Source organism: Xenopus laevis, chromosome 1S (genome assembly GCF_017654675.1).
Source record: "Xenopus laevis strain J_2021 chromosome 1S, Xenopus_laevis_v10.1, whole genome shotgun sequence".
Taxonomy (NCBI): domain Eukaryota; kingdom Metazoa; phylum Chordata; class Amphibia; order Anura; family Pipidae; genus Xenopus; species Xenopus laevis.
Window position 1 is genome coordinate 154,112,566 of NC_054372.1, and position 22,248 is coordinate 154,134,813.

The 22,248-nt window shown below is 38.8% G+C and overlaps 1 protein-coding gene across 1 annotated transcript in view; it reads left to right on the forward strand.

Annotated features, from left to right (window-relative positions):
- Positions 1–2,462: 2,462 nt before the first annotated feature.
- Positions 2,463–22,248, forward strand: part of susd2.S (sushi domain containing 2 S homeolog) — a 76,166-nt gene continuing 56,380 nt past the window's right edge. The window contains exons 1-2 of the mRNA XM_041580402.1: positions 2,463–2,630; positions 20,810–21,014. Coding sequence (XP_041436336.1) covers positions 2,513–2,630; positions 20,810–21,014 — 323 coding nt within the window. The 5' untranslated portion in view covers positions 2,463–2,512. The remainder of the gene's footprint in view (positions 2,631–20,809; positions 21,015–22,248) is intronic.

A 22,248-nucleotide genomic window follows, 5' to 3' on the forward strand; every position in this document is an offset into this window, starting at 1 on the left:
TACAGATGCCCTTGGAGGATTATACAGCCTGGCTTAATGCACAACTTGCCGGTTCATCTACTGGCCGAGTCCAGAGTGCACCTCCCGGCAGATGATTGCTCCCTGTTACCTTGTTCTGCTGTCACAGTCAAAGAATGAACCTGGGACCTGATGGAAGTTACTCTTATTCTCTTCATACTTACATTGGTTTACATTCCTGTTCTGTAGAGTTATTATAGAATAACTATAAATATGTCCTGTTTTTCATCTAATTTTACTTTTTTGTGCTTTTTTTACCTGCAGCATTGTATTTACATTATTTATATTCCATATTATATCAAACTGGAACACTTCAAACTCACAGATCATCCTCAAAAAATCTGTACTGATAAACTGGCATAGTGTAGCTTTTAGAATAAGCACAAGTATCTTTTATCCAAATAAATCTGTGTATTTATATTTTTGGCTTGCTGTTATTCTATTTATATAATGCATTGTACTTAATTACATGGTAGATGAAGCACATAAATGTAACTGATATTTACAGACTGCAAGGATGGTCCCTCGGAAGAGGCAAAGCAGAGGATGGGGGCCCAGCTGAACGCCAGTCTGGGTGAGATTGGCGGCTAAATTGTGTTTGATTCCTAGATATTCAATGAAATCCAGGATATTATTTGGGGATAAGCAGTTTATTTAGCCTACCTATTGATACCTGTAACTATGCAAACATTCAGTATTCACAAATGCCCCAGCAAAGTCTTGAATGGTGGACTGACACTGAACAGGGCATAACATTAGCTGGAGAAGGGTTTGAAGAGATCAAGGCAAGCCTGATCAAGTATTTCTTTGGTCTAAAAGGTCCACATTGGTAGATTAAATCTGCCAGTGTATGAGTCACCTTTACTCAAGATGTCTTACAAGGTCTCAAGAATAAATAAGTAGCTTTTAGCAGTTTAGTTGATCTCTATGAAAACTTTGAACAATACAAGTTCATTGGACACCCTGGCTGATATGGCCACAGACCTCTCTGTTTTTATTGCCTGAAATAATTTTTAACTACAGCTCCCATAATCCCTTCTTAAACGGCTTCAGTCTCCTTTCAGTTTGTTATCCTTTGCAGATAATATTTGTTTGCAGATAATGTCCATGTTGTATGGCAGTCCAAATGAAATATCCATAAGCAGACAATTGAACTAAAAATAAACTGGAATCCAGGATAAACAAGATGATTTGTTAAAACTTCTGTTTATTTAAATACAAAAGTATCTAGTCCTTTATCAGGGAACACCCTATGTTCCTTCTAGCGACAGCACAAATATCCGCATGTTGTATATTAACATATTAATATATTATTTGCCAAACTCCCTGAAGTTTTATTCTTATATTACCCTTCTTTGGGCCAGTTATTACATCAATGAAACTTTTACTTATCTGCAGTGATCAGTAAAAAAGATAGTTCTTAGAATTCTGTTTCCTTATCTAGTTCTCAGTGTTGAAAAGAATGGCAGATATACTGTATGTGTTTTAGCTTAGGAAGATGAGACACCCATACACCCAGGCAGGCATTTGTATGTATCTATACATTTTTTTTTTATAGAGCTCTAATCAGGCCTGGACTGGCAATCTGTGGATTCTGGTAAATGCAAGATGGGCTGCTGTAAGATGCTTAAGATGATAGGCTGAAAAAGAGCGTAAATTTTTTTGGGGGTAACCGGCTTCCCCCCTAAATTTCCTTACATTTGGCACATAAACTATACACTGGGCTTATGTGTAGGGCAACAACTTTATTTTATTAAGGTTTTCCGGGCTTTTGTAGTGTAATGTATTTGCTGCAACATATACGTCCATTGAACTTTCCGCCGTATGCAAATTAGGCGTTGTAACACTAGTGCAACTGCGCCAGCGTTCGGCGCCCTGGACACCACTTCGGATTTTAGTGAATTAGCGTTGTCCTGGCGAATCTATACCTGGCGAAGTGTTGAGCTGTTAGCGAAGCCGTCACTGGCGAATTTTGGGAGGTTAGTGAATTTGCCCCATAGTGTTTAAAAAAAATGCAGTGTACATGGGCCATCGCACAATGTCAAATGCAGTTTTAATTATTTAAAACTTTGTTTTTAATAACCCAATCTTAGAATGATGTATGTTCCTGTATTGGTAATACTTTTACCCATTAATAGATAAATTCCAACTGCTGCATGGAACCAGGGACAAGAATGAGGAGAAGGAACGGCAGCAGAGTTTGTTTGTAGTGTCTGGCTTACAGTGTCTATTGTGATTTGCTTCTTGCTTGTAGTAGTACAAAACCTGGAACTTTTCAAGAGTTAGTTCTTGTCAGTTCTGTAGTACTTTACAGCTGACTGGGGCCACTTCTCTGCAGGCAGGATCTGCAGCACAAAGGGAAGGCTCTGCTTGCTCCTCCTTATCTGTGTGCACAGGGGCTGACAGTGTATGTGTGTGTGTGTATGTGTGTGTGTGTGTGAGGCAGTAACAGCTGGGAGAGTCCCAGTGTGTCTCCTGGCAGGACAGAAAGAATATGTGTCACACTGGCACTCGCTCACATTGTAGCAGACAGCAGGCACCAGGCACCATGCCTGCATTACTTCTCATCTACATTGGCCTCCTTACACTCACTCTCATGCCCGGGGTCTCAGGTAAGTCTACACAGTCCACATTATCCCAATGTGATTAATGAAGCTGACCAACTCTTTGCCTCCAGGCTGGCTGGTGTGAACTTCTCCCATGCCCAACCATAAAACATATTTTCATTTAGCTATTGGCAAGGTTGATGAGCTTAAATATTTAATTTATGACAGCTCAAAGGTTTTGAATCTGTCCTTTCTGCTGAAGCAAACTTCCAGGAGTGCGGAGAGCTTTATAGAAATAATGCTGGGGACTGCAGCTGCCTGGAATGACTACCTCTAAAACTTGTAATGGACTGTTTTAAAATGTGGCCATTTGTTGCACTAGTGAAAGTACTGTCTCTAGAACAATGTGATTTGTAGGCTTTATCTGGGAATGAATGTTGATTTAAATGGAAAATATGTACAGTAGTTACAGCAGAGAAGTAAATCTTTTTGGTAATGTTTTGGTGAAATAAAAAATGAATTATATTCAGAAAATTAAATAAAATTAAAAATCTAGAGAGAAAAAGTATTTTACAAAAACTATTGTTCATTACATTTAAGGAAAGCAGTTTGAGAGTGGTAACAGCACCTCCTCTGATGAAGCGCCTAATAGCGTGAAATGTGTCAGGAGGTAGTGGCTGACATGGGGTAGGAAGACTGGGGGGAGACGCTGCATTGTGGTGTGTTAGGCTAAAATGCTATGTTTGGATATATTAATGTGAATTTTTACTATGGATGAATTGCACAAATAAATGCTATAAGTGAGACACTGTGCATATCTTTAATTTATAAAGAGTGGAAACAGTACACTATATTGAAAATTATGCTCACATTACTGTCATAGGTTGGTTGCCTACTTCATGCACTACTATATGATCCACCTGAGTTGCTGTGATGATATTAATATGCATTGGTTTGATTGCTAGAATGGACTGAGTGCTGGGCTGGTTACTACCAGGACCATTGGACATACATAAGAGTGGCCTAGCAAATCATGATGCACTTACAGTACATCAGCAATCCTTATATATGCAGTACTTTGGTTCAACGCATTCTGGTTTGTTTTGGAAGCCCAGATTTAAGGTGGCCATAGACAAAGATCGCCAATTTTCCTGCGATCCGACAAGTCCATCAAATTACCGTGAGGTTAATGGGCACCGAATGATCGTGCATCTAATCATTTTCGTCCGACATCAGTCAGAAAATTGATCAGCCAGGTTAGAAAATTTCCATCAGTCACAGGGAAATGTATCCATTGTCAGCCAAGCAGGCAGCTACCCACAGTTTTTCTAGCTTCAACTAGATGATATCACTTCCAATGAATTTGAACCTTGCTGCAGTGGTGCATGATGGGGAATGAAATGCTGCTTGCTGTCAACACACCACATGTAAACTGTAAGGCAAGCTTTAAATCTCTGACTTTTAACCATCTCCACAATGCTTTAAATTGAAGCAGAACATGTTAGTTGGATCAGTGTCGGAATGGCCCACCGGGATACCAGGAAAAGTCCCGGTGGGCCCAGGTGTCAGTGGGCCCTCATGCTGCTAGACATTTGGCCTATTTCATGGCCATTCCCTGAGAACAAAGTGGTTAAATAGATGGAATAACATATTATAGTATGTAAAGAAAAGAGAATAGTAGAGGAAGAATAATAGTACTAAGAGTGGGCCCCTTGTCTAAGATTAATTGGTGGGCCCGTGGTCAAAGGTTTTCAGGCAGGCCCCTGGTGTCCCAGTCCGACACTGAGTTGGATGATGATTTTGCACCTCAGTTTTGCCACAGGTTTGCAGTTGGATTGAGTTCATAGGCTTAGTGGGACATTTGAGCCAGTATAGTGTTTCCTTGTATTTGGAATAATTGTGTTTGGAAATAGATTTTATCTAAGGTTTGTAGTTTATTCTAAAAGACTGAGGTTGTCTCTTTTAGTATCGGGCCAAGTCAGGAATCATCTCCAACTGCGTAAGGGCAAATTGGTGTTGAGACCCGGGTTTTTTTCTAACTAATGCACAACGCGGGGAGGTAGAGGGGGACAATGCCAGAAAGTTTAGGGAGGTGAGTTCTCCTTTAATTTTAAATGATACTCACTACCTTTTGATGAAAAGCAGCCCCACGGGATCATGCTACTATTATAAGCACACTTCACTCTAGGTTTTGTGCTACATCACAGCTGTGACACTATTGTGCTTTTTATCAAATTCCTTATGTTTTTGTTTTATATAATGACTTATTTTGTACCACCCTCCTATACAGGCCTGTATAATTATAATGACAAAGTATTATTGATCCATAACTACAGTGAAGTGGTGGCAGCATTGTATGGTGGAGCTGCTTTTCATCAGCAGAGACTGGGCACCAATAACCATTTCAGTGTTTTAAACAGCTGAGCCTTTTGGCTATTGATTTAGTGGTGCTCAAGGAATGCTGATGTCCCTTTGTTTATGAAGCACTCCATATATACAGTATTTGTATAGCTCTAAGATCTAGAGCAGTTACTTGTCAGACTGTTTCAGTTCAGGCACTCATTGAAGGTCTTTTTGGTCAGGGTCCCCCTTAGTTCATAACAAGGTTAGAGATATAGAATCTTTGAAAAGCAGTCAGCACATCGATTATCTCTCCTGTAGAGAATTGGTGCATGTTCCTCAGTGGCCACTTTCCACTGATATCACGACAACCTTTGTTTGCAGAACAGCACCAGATTGTAAAACTTTATGTTTAAAAAGCCTTTATTTCAGCTTTGGGCATCACTGCAGCGCGGTGATGCCCAAAGCTGAAATAAAGGCTTTTTAAACATAAAGTTTTACAATCTGGTGCTGTTCTGCAAACAAAGGTTAGAGATATAGACATATAGAGATAACTTATATGTTAATATAATAATGGCACCTGAAGCTGTTAATTTATTGCAGTAAAAAGCTGTGGTACCAAATCTTAGCTTGTAACCACCAAAATTGTTATGTCATTCAGTTATTTCCAGTTCAGTGGAACATTTACTGTAATGCTGCAGTGCAACCTTCAGCAAAATTAAAATAAAAAATGTAGCTTTCAATTAATTTGCATATAACAAACCAACATGGTGGTTAGAGTCTGGTACTAGTGATGTGTAGGTCAGGAGTAATTTAACCTGTATGTTAACTTAGCCCACAAAACCTTTTCCTGCATTCTACATTAACTTGCAAAATATTGGCAGTGTAGGACCCGCATCTTTCTGTTCTGTAAGCTTCTTTTACTCACATATCTGGATCCAAGAAAGGGAATCTTCAGGGGTGATGAAAGTACTTCCCCAGTCCAACCAGCTCCCAACCTTCCCTGCAATGGTCACCCAAATTTCTACCTGAACCAGTCTAACCTGTGGGTAAACCTAAAGGTCCCACAGATTTCAGGTCATCACTAGCCAGTATCTAGGACATCCTATACATATTGAGCTAAACACATTGGTTGTAAGCCAGAATATCACACATAGCATTAATACTAATCTTTCCATTATTGAGCTGCTTATACTGTATGCTTGGTGCTACTGTATAATAATATGAAGAGGATGAAATTGATTAGTAAGTAAGTAAAACGCTATACCTGTGCTACTACTTTAATAGGAATTCGGTACGCTGTAGGGAATGCAGGTCTCAACATGTTTAAGGAATTGAAACAAAAGATCTTGCTGTCTAGGAGCAAGGCAAAGTTTTCTCTAAGGGAACTTTAGCCCCACACTCTTGATGTATTTCTTGACTGCAGGTTATGTTGTATACATGTCAGGATCATATAGCCTATTTGGAACAGAAGCAGCTACTGTCTATGGATGTGCTTCTGTTGCCCCAAACACTGCAGTGTGATGTTTATAAGACACCAAATACATGCAGTTTATGGGTATTCTTTCCTGCCTATCCCTAAATGGTACCCTACCCAAGCCTTTATAGATATGCAAATTATATTAAAGTGATTGGGTCAAATACACTCACCTAGTTCTGAATGGACAAGTAATTAGGCTCAGTTTTAAAATACCAATGCTTTAAAGGAGAAGGAAAGGTAAATTTCATACACTACCTCCCTCTATAGTACTCACATTGTTGTCCTTAATCGCTATATTTTCTCCTCACCAATGCGCATACAAAAGCAGAAAATGATGGTCGATCTTCTGCTCTGCTGTAGAACTGTAGAACGCAGCGGCCATCTTGCTAAATGATTTGAGACAGCAATGCGCATGCGCGAAAAAACTTCCCCTGAGCGCGTCACATGACGTAGCAGCGTTCATTAGCAATAGCGGCACGAGCGCGCCATCTGGGGAGAAAGGCTGCGCCTCTGACATGCGCATTAAACTATAATTGATCCCAACGCGCCTCAAGGCTGCCTCGGGCAGCAGGGAGGAAGCTGCATTGAAAATTAGTGACGTCACCCGAGTCCACTGCTAGATTCTCTGCAAAGCGCTGTTCCTTCTTCTAGACACCACGGAGAAAGCATTAATTAAGCTTTGTAAGTTATGAATGCACCAGTCTTATTATAGAAATCTACTTAAGTTTAACCTTTCCTTCTCCTTTAAGGGGTTGTTCACCTTTGAGATAACTTTTAGTATGTAGAGAGTGATATTCCGAGACAATTTGCAATTGGTTTTTATTGTTGAAGGTTTTTGAGTTATTTACCTTTTTATTCAGCAGCTCTTCAATTTGCATCTTAAGCAATTTGGTAACAAGGGTCCAAATTACCCTAGCAACCATGCATTGATTTGAATAAGGGACTGGAATATGAATAGGAGAGGCCTGGATAGAAGGATCAGTAATAAAACGTAATAAAACAATACATTTGTACCCTTACAGAGCATTTGTTTTTTAGAAGGGAGTCAGCGACACCCATTTGATCGCTGCCAAGAGTCAGAAGAAAACGGCAAATAACTATAAAACTATAAAAAAATAAAAAAATTAAAACCAATTGAAAAGTTGCTTAGAATTGGCCATTCTATAACATAATAAAAGTTACCTTAATGTTGAAACTAACAAAAGCACAGAATTGGGTGAAATAGGCCATATCTCTTTCCCATGGAACAATGTTTTGTCGACTGTCTGGTGTAGGGTGCATTTGGAAGTTTCACGTTTTCCAATATAAAATTGTAACATCACAACACATCTAATATCTCAAGATTATGAAGTAAATGTGATAAAAGTTGCAACGTCTGCCCACTTCTGGTAACCCATAGCATCAAATCTTTGTTTTAAACAGGTGACCAGTAAATTGCACCTGCCGATTGGTTGCACTAGAGTATTAAACTAATAGTAAACTTTGCACCTTTTATTACGTCTGCCTAAGTTTCAATCAAACGATCCTCATTCACATCTATACACCAGTATTGGACTGGCCCACCGGGATACCAGGAAAACTCCCGGAGGGCCCAGATATCAGTGGGTCTTATTGCTTCTAACCATTTGGCCTATTTCATGGTCCTTCCCTATTTCTTTATGGGAAAAAGGCTTAATAATGGAGGAATAGTAGATATAAAAGACTAGGAGAATAAAGAGGTTGAGTGAGGAGAAGAGAAATAATAATTTGGAAACTGGGCCCATGGTGTAAGATTTTCTGGTAGGCCCCTGGCATCCCTGTCCAACAGTGCTATATACTAATATAGTATCCTATATCCCCTAACTCATCATTATCTATTTTTACATCCACATCTGTTGTCTCAAATAAGTGCCAAAATCATAAAAATTCACTACGTTGTACTCGTGAGCATAAAAATGGGTTTCAATAGCTGATGAAGAGACCTCTCTTTTAAATAGAACAAAGGTCCTAAAGTGACAGTAGTCAGCACTGAAGGGCATGATATTTAACCTAATATGACTTGCAATATGTGGGCTGAGTCACCTACTGTCTCACCGATTCTCCTACAGGATGATCAGATGGATGTAGGTGAGATGTCAAATTTCATAGATTTGAACAAATTAAGAAAGTTGACTGGATCCTTTAGTCCAGTATTCTTTGAGCTTTGCTTGCTTGGTCCTTCAGAGGTTGATTGCTGAAACTGATAATCAGATATGTATTCCAGTGGTTGTCAGACTTTCATTTTTTGTTCAAGATCCATTGGAGGTCCAGTCTTTGGTCAGTGGTTAGCATATAAAAAAATATATCAGTTATTTAATCATAGTTCCAAGAATATCTAGAAGAGCAAACTTCACCTTAATTCTTCAAGTTGGGCATTCAGGTATATCTAGGAAGTAACTAGTAACTAGTACTAGTGGTCGGCATTAAACAAGTAACAACAGCATTATTATGCTTACTGAAAGCTCTCCTCATTTTTCTTTACTAAAAACTATATCTTCACAGTTTGGGAAGTACTGCTCCAGAATATTACTTTCTCTTACAATGAGTGTACTAAGGTGTAGGTAGGGCTGCCAACTGTTCTGGAAAAAAAAATACCGGCCTTCCTATATATTTATCTTTTTTATAAATAACATTGGGATCGGCCATCATTTTTACCGGCCAGGTGGCAACCCTAGGTGTAGGTGTTGACCAGTGTTCAAGTAAATTGTACTTCAGCAATACTTGGTTAAGCACTGGAACCAGGAATGTATAATTTTCATGTGGTAGAAATCCCCAAACTATTGTTTGTGAGCCCCGTCCTTGTGCAGCTGCTGATGTCACTACCCTCTGATATAATGGCATCTGTGTTCAAAGCATAATGTTTAACAGTGAAAACCTATTGAACACTAAGGGATACATGCATCTTTAGAGATCTGCTACTTTATGACTATGTTAAATGAAATTACTGCACGGGGAGTATTTTAGCCACTTAACGGTAAACGCTCAAAAGTCTAAATACTGTATGTCTAACAATGAAAGAGCACAAAGAAGGCTTTGTATTACAAGACCAGTGATCATTGTGCGTTTGCCAATGCTCATAAATGGCTCAGTGGAATATATGTATACACAGCTATTCTGTGCAAGCAAATCTGTTCTGTCCCATTTAGTAACAGGACAAATTCCATATTCTTAAAGGTAAATCTAAAGTTATGGCATGCTTGTTTACCAACATTAAAAACATTCTCCAGACTATTTTTTTCCTCTTTGCCCCACATGAATCTCTTTATTAGTCTGCAAAGCAGAGATACTAATTGATTATATTATACCCACACTTTATGATCATTTCATAATGAACGATTCATGATTAATTTATGACTGAATCCATCTCTGCCCAAGAGATAATGACATTGTGAAAAATACATATTGTAATTAACAGTACAGCACTAGATGTATTTCAAGAATGAAAAGGGAATGTTTAAAAAGGGAAATATTGGGTCAGCTGTATCCTGTGTATGACATTTAACTGCGTATGACATTTCTGCAACTACATTTAAAGAATGTGGCCAGTGCAAGGTGCATAGAATGTGAGTGTAAGCTCTTGGAACATCAACTGCTCAGTTTGGATGACAAAAATACTTGCTGCAACGAGTCAAATATACTTACGCTTTCAGTATTTAATTAATTTACCGAATGCAATAAAAATTTGCAACACTTTTATATCTTTTATATTTTATATGATTTCTAAATGTTGTGCATATTCTTTTCTTTTTATCAAAGATGTGGGCTCACTGCTTGTACTTCACAGTAAAGCTAACAAGGGAACAAACTGATTTTCTTTTTACACATGAGTTATGTAAAACTGTTTCAAATGTTTATTTAATACAAAATGGTTTATCTTAAATCGGTGATCAGGAATATTTATCATTACCTCCCTTTTCAGTTCTGTTAGTCTCACCCATGGACTGAAGATGGCAAAAAGTATTAGGAACCTTGTTGGAGAAGCAAACACTCAAGGCTCATGTGACTGAAGCAGCTTGCAATGTTTAAACTTGCAAATTGTGTAAATATGTGGCACGTGGTATTTAGCAAAGAAAAGAAGATTGGCAAAGAGATGGAAATGGGTATGGGAGGGAAGTCAGGTTACTAGAAAGGAAAAGGAGGGGGAACGTTTTAGAGGAAAAACTGTCCAAATGGCTAATTGTATGCTAATTTGCCATGGTAAATGGCTGGCAAAGTAGTAAATGGATTCATGATTGATACAGAAGGTATGAGATAACCGGTGATTGGGCTAACAAGAAAAGACAATTGTTCAAAAGGGAACAGGGCAATACAACTGTGCAAATATGTGATGGGAGTCTAGTAAAGAGACAAAGGGTTTGAGCTACAAGGGTTCTAGTGGCACAGATATATATGAATAAAAAGAATATGTTCCAGGGTTCCCTTGTGTGACTAGACACACTGCCCTCAATTTGGAATAGCAGGAAGGGCACACAGAGTGCGAGGAGAAGCGTTTGACACTTTTACTGAAAAGTACGCAACAACTGCAGGTGATTTAGCACAACCGCAACTGGGCTTGTGTACAGTTGCTTTCAGGTTGCAACTGCAGATATTCTGCTTATCTAGCCAGTGCTGATGGTTCAGGGTCAAGTTATGTATATTTTGGTTGGAGTGTGTGTAAAAAGCTGGCCATAGATGCAAAGATTTGATCGTACAAATATCTCAACATTTTTCGTGAGATGGTGATCAGCCGTTCAGTTGATCGGACAGTTTAGAAAATTTCTGTCGGCTACCGATAATATCTCTGCATGTATTGTCGATCTGACGATATCAGTGGGAGACTGTCACCAGCTTTTGTCAGACATAACTTTCATACGATTGCTGTTAGGGGCAGAACATCATCTGATCTTTCACTACTTTATTTGATCTGAATGGTTAGTGGCAGGACAGGAGATAGCACTGAATGATCCGATATGAAGGTAAATCTGCACGTCTATTGCCACCTTAAGACAGAAAGGAATTTCTTAACTTTCTCTTAGTGACCAAGGTGGAAATCAGTTGTCAGAGAGTGAAACTATAAACAGAGATACAGGGAACTCTTGTGCATTCCAATATCATGATAAATATGTATAAGGGTAATGCTCTGGAGTGCCAAAGATTGGCGAGAGGTCACGTACTCTAATGGGGAAAATCTAAATTACCTAATTATGCAACATATTCAGCTTTGTTTACAGAGCAGGAAAGTCCATTCTGTGATCCAGACAATTATTCGAGTTTCATGTTGGATGTACCTTGAACTTCTGAGACAGTGTTTTTATCATTTTTATCATACATATTACACAGTCACACAGTTAACAGTCACTTCCCACAGTGAATACTGGTTATAAATCAGTCCCATTAGAAATTGTTCCTTTAGCAAATCAAACAAGAAGCGTTCTGTCATTGACATGAAATAAAGATGTATTTCGGTGACTGAGCCACCCCATAAAACAGAGCAATTACTTTATATTAGTAAATGATACAGCTATAGTACATATATAATCTACTACAAACACCTGGCACCAAAGGGCCCAGCTTCATTTGTTCAGTGTTAACTATACTGACACCCACCATGTAGTATTCCTGTAAATATCCTGTAAGGGGCTTAGGCCTGTTTTATTTATTTAGCAGATAACATTATGTAAAGTATACAAGTCTTATTACTAGGCAATTACTATTAAAGCTTACACTGCAATTCAAGAGGGATTAGTTTGTGTGTGTTAAGGATTACTATGAAGAGAAAGGAGGGGAAGGTGTGAATCATTCAGGTGAGAACTGATATTGTGCATTTCTGCCATCAAAGTGCATATTGTTGCATTTATCAACATTGAATCTCATTTGCCAGCTTGCTGCCTCTTATATTCTTCACGAGTCACCCATATTTATACTCCAGTGCGGATGGTCAGTGCTCAGTTCAGGAGACAGCCATCTTTGTCAATTTCCCAGGCCACCAACTATTATATTCCTATGCATGAAGAAAATAGCATGTCCTTAATCGAAATGTAAAGCTCACCTACCCTGTGCATTATCTGAGCTGTGTTTTTTAGGTTAGTAAGATAATGCTTGTGTCTCTTACTTTTCAAAATGATTTTAATTACATATTTACTTTCTTAATAATACTTGAGTACATGCTACTCTATGCTCAAAATCTTGGAAAAAGAGCCAAGTTGGTTTGGGATGAGATTGAAATATAGTTATACAGTATATTAGGCAGCAAACTGGCAAATGAGGTTCAATGTTGATAAATGCAACGTTATGCACTTTGATGCACTTTTTATGCAGCCTTTTTTAAGTTTTTGAGAAGGATCTTGGGATTTTTGTGGATAACAAGCTGTTTACTTTTAGGCAGTGACATGCAGTAGCTACTAAAACAAATAAAATACTGCATACATTTTTCTTATTTCTACTAGGGATAGGTTAATTAATTTTAAAGTTCTCCACCTCTATTACTTTTCACCCCTCAAATTGCATAATATATTCCCCGACAAATCTCCAGCATGTCCCAGATGCCAAGACCAATCCGCAGATTTTTTACATATTTTGTGGTCCTGCCCCAAGATTGCTCGATTTTGGCGTGCGGTGGTTAAATGTATGAGTGATGACTTGGAGCTGCCTCAAGTCCTCTTTACTGAAGCCTGTCTTTTGGGAGTAGTGGGGGATATGGTTCCACAAAATCACGTTAGAATTTTGTATCGTACTTTGCTGTTCTATGCTAAAAAAGCCATCATACTTCATTGGCTTCAGCCTGCACCTCCCTCAGTCCAGTATTGGATTGCCTTGGTTAACCGCACCTTACCACTTATTAAACTCACTTATGAAGCGCGTGGCTCCTCAACTAAATTTGAGAAAATCTGGGAGAGATGGCTTGAGGTATATCCTAACCCTAATGTTCAGTGATTGCTTTGTTTCAAACCTGTCCTTGATGACCGTACTGTTTTATTGTAATGCCTGCTGACATATATTGTGTGGACTGTATATTTTTGATCACACGTGTCTATTTGATATGTACTGATATGTCAATTTGCCTTTTGCTGAATAAAAGAAAACTTTAAAAAAAAAAAAATACTGCATACATTTTAGACATGAAAACATAATTTTGCCTTTTTATAGATCTCTGGTTAGACCTCACCTTGAGTATGGAGTGTATATATGCTGAGCTTCAATTCTTATGAAGACCAGTAATGAGTTGGAGAGAGTGGAAATAAAAGTAATGGGCAAATTAAACTATGAGGAAAGAATGTTAAATTTGGGGTTATTTTCTCTGGAGAAAGGGTGCTTGAGATGGGACATGCTAAATATGCTAAACATGCTAAATCAGAGGTTGAACTTGGTAGACCTTTGTAGTTTTTTTCAACCTAAATTAACTATGTAACTATATGATGGAGTTTAGTGTTGTTGGAATATTGTAGGTATTGTATTTTCAACTATTAAAATGTACTGAAACTACTCTAGGGCTGGAATTATTTTTTTCTATTTGCTTTAAAGAACAACTTTGACTCAAATTATTTAAAAAAATACACTGTAAGCACTTTTCAAACGTAGATTAATTTGTTTTATTCCAAGATATTAGCAGAAGTAAGTAATTCTTTAATTATAAGCATTGTATGACTTGGGGAGGGTCAGACATGACCTTTTGGGACTATGCAATAAAAGGACAAACTGTCCTAGGTCAAGTACCCTATAAAACTAAACAACATTTTGAATTATGAAAGTAAACAATCAGACTAGTAAATGGTGGCTCAAAACTGGAAGAAATGCACAAGAGACCTAAACCGGTGTGGTAAAAGGAATCATCTGGTACATTTTCTTAACCATTTTATAGATTAGACTTGGAATTTATTTGCAAGTTATTTTACATAGGCGTAACTGACAATACCTAGAAATGAGACAAATGGCAAACAGTGAAAGCTCTGAAGGCTTTGGCTGAGTTTCTAAGTGTTTTTGTTTTCCAAATTAACTGAGGGCAAAGTAACTTTGCACTTAAAGGTTTCCTGATCTGATGAATGAAAGTTCTTTTCAGAGCAAACAGAACAAACTGTCTGTGGAATGAGTATGTCTTCGTTTATTTAAGACTTAATCAAAAAAACTGGCAAAGATTTCAAGCAGGAGCTTTCATGCCTGGGGTCAGAAAACCCGGCAAATTGTATTATAAAGGAAGAACCTGCTGTAGCATAAACTAAAAATATCCTATAATACCCACATTTTAATTAGAGTGGGCCTTTAGGCAAAGGTGACTGTTAACCAGTCACTCTGCCAAAGTAACATCATAAAAGCATACTATGCTGAATTCTTTTCAAGTGCTTGAGGCCAAAAAACAGCTGTAACAAAATGTTCAGGGACTTCCAATTTAAATGCATGAAAGCTGCACGAGTTGTTTGTGGTGTTGTTTTAAGCTGGATAAAATGTACCTGGCATAGTGTCATCAGGAAGATAGAAGGAACTTCATCATAGATACTAGATGCATTCATACCTACTAACATTTCAAAATTGCCATAAAGTACCACTCTTGCATCTAAAGGTGGTCATAGACTCAAAGATCCGCTCGTTTGGCGACATCGCCAAATGAGCGGATCTTTCCCCGATATGCCACTAACGGCATGGCTATATCGGGGGTAATTCTAACGTTCGGCCGTACGGCCGAACGATCGAATTACGATGCGACAAGGGGCTCCGATGGGTCGGTCGGGTAAAAATCCAACCTTCCCAATCGATATCGTGGCCAGATATCGATCGGGAAGACCCGTCGGAAGCCCCCATACACGGGCAGATAAGCTGTCAAATTGGTCCAAACGACCGATATCGGCAGCTTTATCTGCCCGTGTATGGCCACCTTAAGACCTCATAAGAGTCCTACTTTCCCTTACAGTGTATGGGAACCAATATCTGGCCGAAAATTTAACATATGTCACTCTTTGGATGGCCTGCATTATCTTCATTATTATCTAATTACTGTCCCCAAGGCTCAAGGTGAACATATTGGGAAAGACAGGCTGATTTGGCAACCTCACCAAACAAGTTAGTATTGAGGTGTTTGGCCAATTAGATATTTGCTTTTGTTTTCTTCAGATGGCCATACACTTACAGAAACACTTCTGATCAAGCCAATGATCAGATGACACTGGAGGCCTACAAACCTGCCTGATATTGAAAATGGTCTTGTTTTTTGGAAACCATTCAGTTGGTACATAATAAGGGTCTCTATATAGTATGGGGACATACAAGCATTGTTTTTCTATTTCTTTGTTGGGAACTACTGGAAACAGAATTCTTCAAGATTCTGGTAGAGGTTGATCTTGGTTTCATCATCATGTTTTTCCAGAACTGTGCTGGCTTTTTTTAGATGTTTTTTAGCAAAGACCAATCTAGCCTTTCTATTCTTGATGCTTATGAGTGGCTTTCACCTTGCAGTGCACCCTCTGTATTTACTTTCATGCAGTCTTTTCTTTATGGTAGACTTGGATATCGATACGCCTACCTCCTGGAGAGTGTTGTTCACTTGTTTGGCTGTTGTGAAGGGGTTTCTCTTCACCATGGAAATGATTCTGCGATCATCCACCACTATTGTCTTCCATGGACGTCCAGGTCTTTTTGCGTTGCTGAGTTGGCCAGTGGTTTCTTTCTTTCTCAGGATGTACCAAAACATAGATTTTGCCACTCCTAATATTGTAGCAATTTCTCTGATGTTTTTTTTTTTTTGTTTTTTGCAGCTTAAGGATGGCTTGTTTCACCTGCATGGAGAGCTCCTTTGACTGCATGTTGTCTGTTCACAGCAAAATCTTCCACATGCAAGCAACCACCCCTCAAATCAACTTCAGGGTTTTTATCAGCTTTATTGATAATGACATAATGAAGGAATTGCCCACACCTGCCCATGAAATAGCATTTGAGTCAATTGTTCAATTACTTTTGAGCCCCTGAAATTAAGTGATTGTGTTAAAAAAAGGCTTTAGTTCCTCAAATTTTTATGTAATCTTTTTGTTTAACCCACTGAATTAAAGCTGAAAGTCTGCAGTTCAGCTGCATCTGATTTGTTTCATTGAAAATTCATTGTGGTAATGTACAGAACCAAAATTCGAAAAAAGTTTTCTCTGTCTAAATATTTATGGACTTACCTGTATCTGCCAGATAATGGTTGGTCAGTCCTTAGACAGGTCCCCATAATAGGCTAATATGCTGCTAAGTTGGTCTGGAAGAGCTGAGTTGGCAGCTTTTATTGTCCCATGAAGTTGCCTCACGAGTAAAATGAAGCGCAGTGAGTGTTGTGCCGCAGGCGATTTTTTAATCTAGCAGGCGGAAGACAGGGGGAAGCAGTTCAGGGAGATAAGTCGCCGCAAAGAAGAGGCGAGTAGTCAGCCGGCGACTAAATCTCCCCGAATCTCCCAGTATGACCTTACCCTTAGACTGTTTAAAGTCAACTGCCAATTGGTTGCTTTTAGTGACTGCACTTGTGTACTTATTACCTATATTACCTATACCTATATGAGCCCTTTAGGCACATTTTGCATGTCCTGGAAATAACACAAGACATTAGCAAAAAGGAACATCAGATTCTGATAAGGGAAAATTATCAAACTTGGCATGAAAAATAGTATTCACCAAAAAGTGAATGTGGCATTGTAAACTTCTGTGTGTAAGGAAGTAGCGAGCAGCACTCATACAGTGGTACTGTAAAAATATATATAGTAATTTATGTAAAGTTGGCCTCTGTCCAGTCGCAATTTATTACCCATAGAAGCAAATTGCTATCCAACTTCACACATACATTATATATTTACATTCTCCATTATCACTACCCCACTAAATTATCAAGTCATAGTGAAGTGCTTTACTCGCAGGTACAGAAACAGCTGGAAACGTGCCCCATTAAGGCTGGACAGATATGCCGAATGCTTTTCTTCAGCTGCTGAGACCTATAACATTTTGAGAAGCCATGGGTAGTGATTGCGGCAGCTCCAGATAACTATAATTGTGTGCTAATGAAATGTGTACCCTATTCATAAAGTGGCCCAGTGCTTAATTTCACATCATTAACCATGGCTCATGCTATAAACCCCATAGCATTGAAAATAAACCAGCAATTTCAGGCTTTTGTACCTTGGATACACAGTGCAATAAACAGACATTTAGCCATTGGAGAAAGCAAGTAATTGTTTAACAGACTCCTTACAACTTGAGTGCTTTCAGAAATGCTGTTTAAATTACTAAACCGGAAATTCAGCTCTTCTAGTGCAGAGAGCACAATTGCGTTTCACTGCACTAATGTTGTGGCCCCCCTGGAACTGCTTTTTTGCAAAAAAGGGAAGCGAGGGGGGGGGCGCATTGCAGGATCCGCCTCAGGTGGCAAGAAGCAAAGAATGGCCCCTCTTGGGAACAGAGGACCCAAACTGCAACACAACAGGAACATGTGCATTCGTATACATAGTGTGTGTGTTGTGTATATCTAGGAATATCTGGGAAAGTTTGCACCTGCAAACTGACACATTTGTCAGAAGGCTTGTGCAAATACCTAGGACTGAAAGTTTCAGTTACAATATGCACTCTGTAAGCTGTGTTCATATGCCTCTGCAAATAGATTTTTCTGGTAAAAACAGCAATGAGAGGTGAAACACACCCTAATATGCTTAATAAACCGCACAACTAAATGAAGTAATTTAGAGTAATTGTACATCTCTATTGTGTACAAGTAGCACTAAATAAATCCACATATTATATCCACAGACATTTATTGCCGTGCCCTATTTATTTAAAGAGAATATTTTAAATAATAAAATATTTAGTAAAAGATGCATATTACACGCATTTATAAGGATGGTCTCTATCCCATATCTTTGAAAGTTGACTGCACCGTTACCCTGTACCGCTTTTTGGTGGCTGGTATTTATTACAGTGCTTCTATGAATTAGAATACTCTGCACCATGCATCTAATGCAGCAAATAGGTACAACAGGCAAATCACAGAGAGGAACTCAATTAGACAAATATACTGTATGTCAATGGATGAAAATTCGATGGGCACAATTCTTCACTCACTTTTCACCCAGTGATGCACTAAATGAGCACTAAGGTGTCACTGCTAGAAGTACAGTGATCAACACAGCTGACACTTCCATTAGGAATCGTAAAAAGCAGGGACATAGGCTTTTCCATTTTCTACTGGTATCTAGTGATTGGCGAATTTGCCCCGTTTTGCTTCGCCATGAAATTCAAAGTTAATGCCGACGCCCATTAAAGTCAATGGGTGTCCCTTTTATCATAAAAACGGAATCGTCGCCCATCACTACTGGTAACGTCTATGATACAAACATACAGTTATTAGCAAAGGGAACACACTGGTGACTCCTACTGATTCCCCAGGCACGAATTTGCAGCAAATTTCCATATTTCGCTGCCGGTGAATAAAGTTGCGAAACTGCTACAAAATTTTGGCAACGTAAAAAAAAAATCTGTACTCATGTCGGAATAGTCGCTCGCATCAAAACTGCTGCATGTCAACACTATTCGGATGCCCATTGACTTTAACGCAGGCGTCAAAATTGCTGCGTGTGTCAATGTTGCCGCAAATTGACTCAGACGTCATAATTCGTGTTTCCTGAATTTTTCGCCGTTTCACAAATTTCCCGGAAAATTCACCAATTTTTCGGCAAAGCAAAACGGGACAAATTATCCCATCAATCTGTGCACATTCTCACTACTATTATTAGCAGTGATCAAAATATTTTGTGTGCCATAATGCTGAAAACCCCCACCAGGAGGAATGTTCTGCCTTTGTGCTTTCTGCTAATACAGGTTTTTTACATCATAGCAATATACTGTAAAAAGGTAATTGTAGGGGTTGGACTTTATATGATGAATAAGAATACAGCTCCCTGACCAGACGTTCCTGTTTCGTGGAGATTAATAGGATAGGGCAATACACCACTCTGCTGTCATTTGTAATAGTAAGCTTATGGTCTGACAGTTTATACATTGTACTGTACAGTTTTCTGTGTTCATTGCCTCTGGCAGCAGCCTGGCAAAACAATAACATATAAAAAATAGACAATATAATTCATCATGCAATAGTTGTTGAAATATCTAAGACAATAAGAATTGACTTCCAGTTGGATGTCCTGCTCCCCAACCACTGACAAGCATTCAGGTTTATAAATCTTTTCATTTGTTACTACCTATTTATACTACAATGTTAAAAAATTGTATGTTGCCAGTAGACATGTAGGGGCTGATTCACTAAGGGTCGAATATCGAGGGTTAATTAACCCTCGATATTCGACTGGGAATTGAAATCCTTCGACTTCGAATATCGAAGTCGAAGGATTTTGCGCAAATAGTGCGATCGTACGATCAAAGGATTATTCCTTCGATCGAACGATTAAATCCTTCAATCGAACGATTCGAAGGATTTAAATCCAACGATCGAAGGAATATCCTTAAAAAGTTAGGCAAGCCTATGGGGACCTTTTAGATGGTGAACTAGGGGGTCGAAGACTTTTTTAAAGAGACAATACTTCGACTATCGAATGGTCGAATAGTCGAACGATTTTTAGTTTGAATCCTTTGATTCGAAGTCGTAGTCGTAGTCGAAGGTCGAAGTAGCCCATTCGATGGTCGAAGTAGCCCAAAAAACCTTCGAAATTCAACGTTTTTTTACTTCGAATCCTTCACTCGAAGTTAGTGAATCGGCCCCGTATTGTGTTTAAATTAACAAATTGCTTTATTAGAAACACCCCATTGATCGGCACCCAATAAAAAAAAGAATTGGATTTGTATGCTAAAGCAGAATTATCAAATGGGATGACGTGTTACATGTAAGGGTTTGAGAAATGTACCACTTTGTTAAAATATACTCCCGACAGTTGTGAATTTCTAACCTTCAAACTGCTTAGAATTCCATAGGAATTTTAATAAATCTGCAAACATGTACTGGTATCGTGTACAGGTTATCCAAAATGCTCTGGACATGGGGTTTTCCAGATAATGGATCTTTCTGTAATTTGGATCTTCATACCTTCAGTCTACTAGAAAATCATGTAAACATGAAATAAACCGAATAGGCTGGTTCTGCTTCCAATAAGGATTAAGTATTTCTTAGTTTGGATCAAGTACAAGGTAGTGTTTTATTCTGCAGTGAAAATCATTTTTTAAAATGTGGATTATTTGGATAAAATGGGTCTATGGGAGATGGACTTTCCGTATTCCGAAGCTTTCTGGATAATGGGTTTCTGGATAACAGATCCCATATATGTATTGTAATTGTTCCATGATATCAATTATTCTTTGCTGTATCCATTGCTGTACCTACTACTTTATATTCTGCTACTAAACACTACATAATGTCTTTCATAGGAGAGTTTCCAATGACTGAATGCCAGCCTGATATTTTGTTTTTTCCTAGGAGCGTCGGAGTCGTGTAGCTCACAGTGTGGGGAGAGACTACAATCCTGTTCCTGTCACACAACCTGTGAGAACCTGGGAACCTGTTGTACAGATTTCCACCAGTTCTGCATCAGCATCAACCCACATTCTGGAACCTTAATGGGAGGCAAAGATTTCAGCATTCTTAATGTGACGTTTAGTCCCAACTCGAGCGTGATCTGCAGGTTTGTTCCTGATTGTGTGCCATTGTATGTATTTAATATTATTAAATGGTTGTATTAGGCAGCAAAACTGAGGAAGAAAGTTATGGCACATATAGAGGTGGTTTTATGTTAACCTCACTACAGCTTGCCATAAAATTGTCTCAGAAATCATTTTTAGCATTATGTCCTGCTTACTTTTTCAACCTGTGTGAATATGCTCTTGTTTGCTGGCCAATTAGACTTATAGGAAACTGACTCAAATGGGGGAATGTAACTGAAAAATATTCGCAATGAGAAAAGTTATACCTTTGTGCAAACAAGTTTTCCTATGCGTGAATTTAATATAGCTTTTGCGAACCCGGAATCTGTTTAGCGATCACTTCCAACACTAGAAGAAGGTTTGTGAATTTTATAGTTTGCCACAGTGCACAGTGAATGTAATAAAACATTTTACTGAAAAACTTGTTACGTTTGCTCCAAAAGATTACGGCACCTTCAAGCACTTCTTAAAAGTGCGCAATTAAAATTTGCAATGTGCAATACAAATTTGCAATGCAATAACAGTTTAAGGGAGAGTATTTGTGAATACTCGTCCAAAATAATGAACGCGGACTCCGCCGGATAAAGTTAAATCCACGTGCGAACCAATGTATTAAAATAAATCCATCTTTATTGTGTAATATTTCAAAATAACGGGCAGGGGAAGACAAGGTCACTTGTCGTCACGAAATGCATCGAGCAATCTTCCCCTGCCCGCTATTTTTAAATATTACACAATAAAGATTGATTTATTTTAATCCAGTTTGCACATGGATTTAACTTTATCCGGTGGAGTCTGTGATTATCATTTTGGATTGTTGTTTGCCGTGGCCAGAGCAGATCCTGTGGACGCACCGGTGGGTGATTGCCTGGGTGCACTCACTGCTCCTATCTTGCAACGCTTTCCTTCTCCCCCTATTTGTGAATGCTCACCCTGGTGGTCTAGCAGGCCATCAGGGATGCCCACCGCGTTGATCCTCTCCTTCTTCTTGCTGACTTCTCTATGGCGCGTGTGGCGTGCACTTCCGGGTTTTTGTGCATCTTGAATATTTAAAGGAGCTCTGTGCACAAACTCATGGCCCGTTGTAAGATTAAGAGAGGAGCCAAGGAAGAGTTCTGGACTGGCAAAGGGGCACGATCATTATCAAGTTTTTTGGACGGAAGGCACAGTTCTTGAAACAGACAAAAGCATCGTCAGACAGGCCGGGTCGGTGCT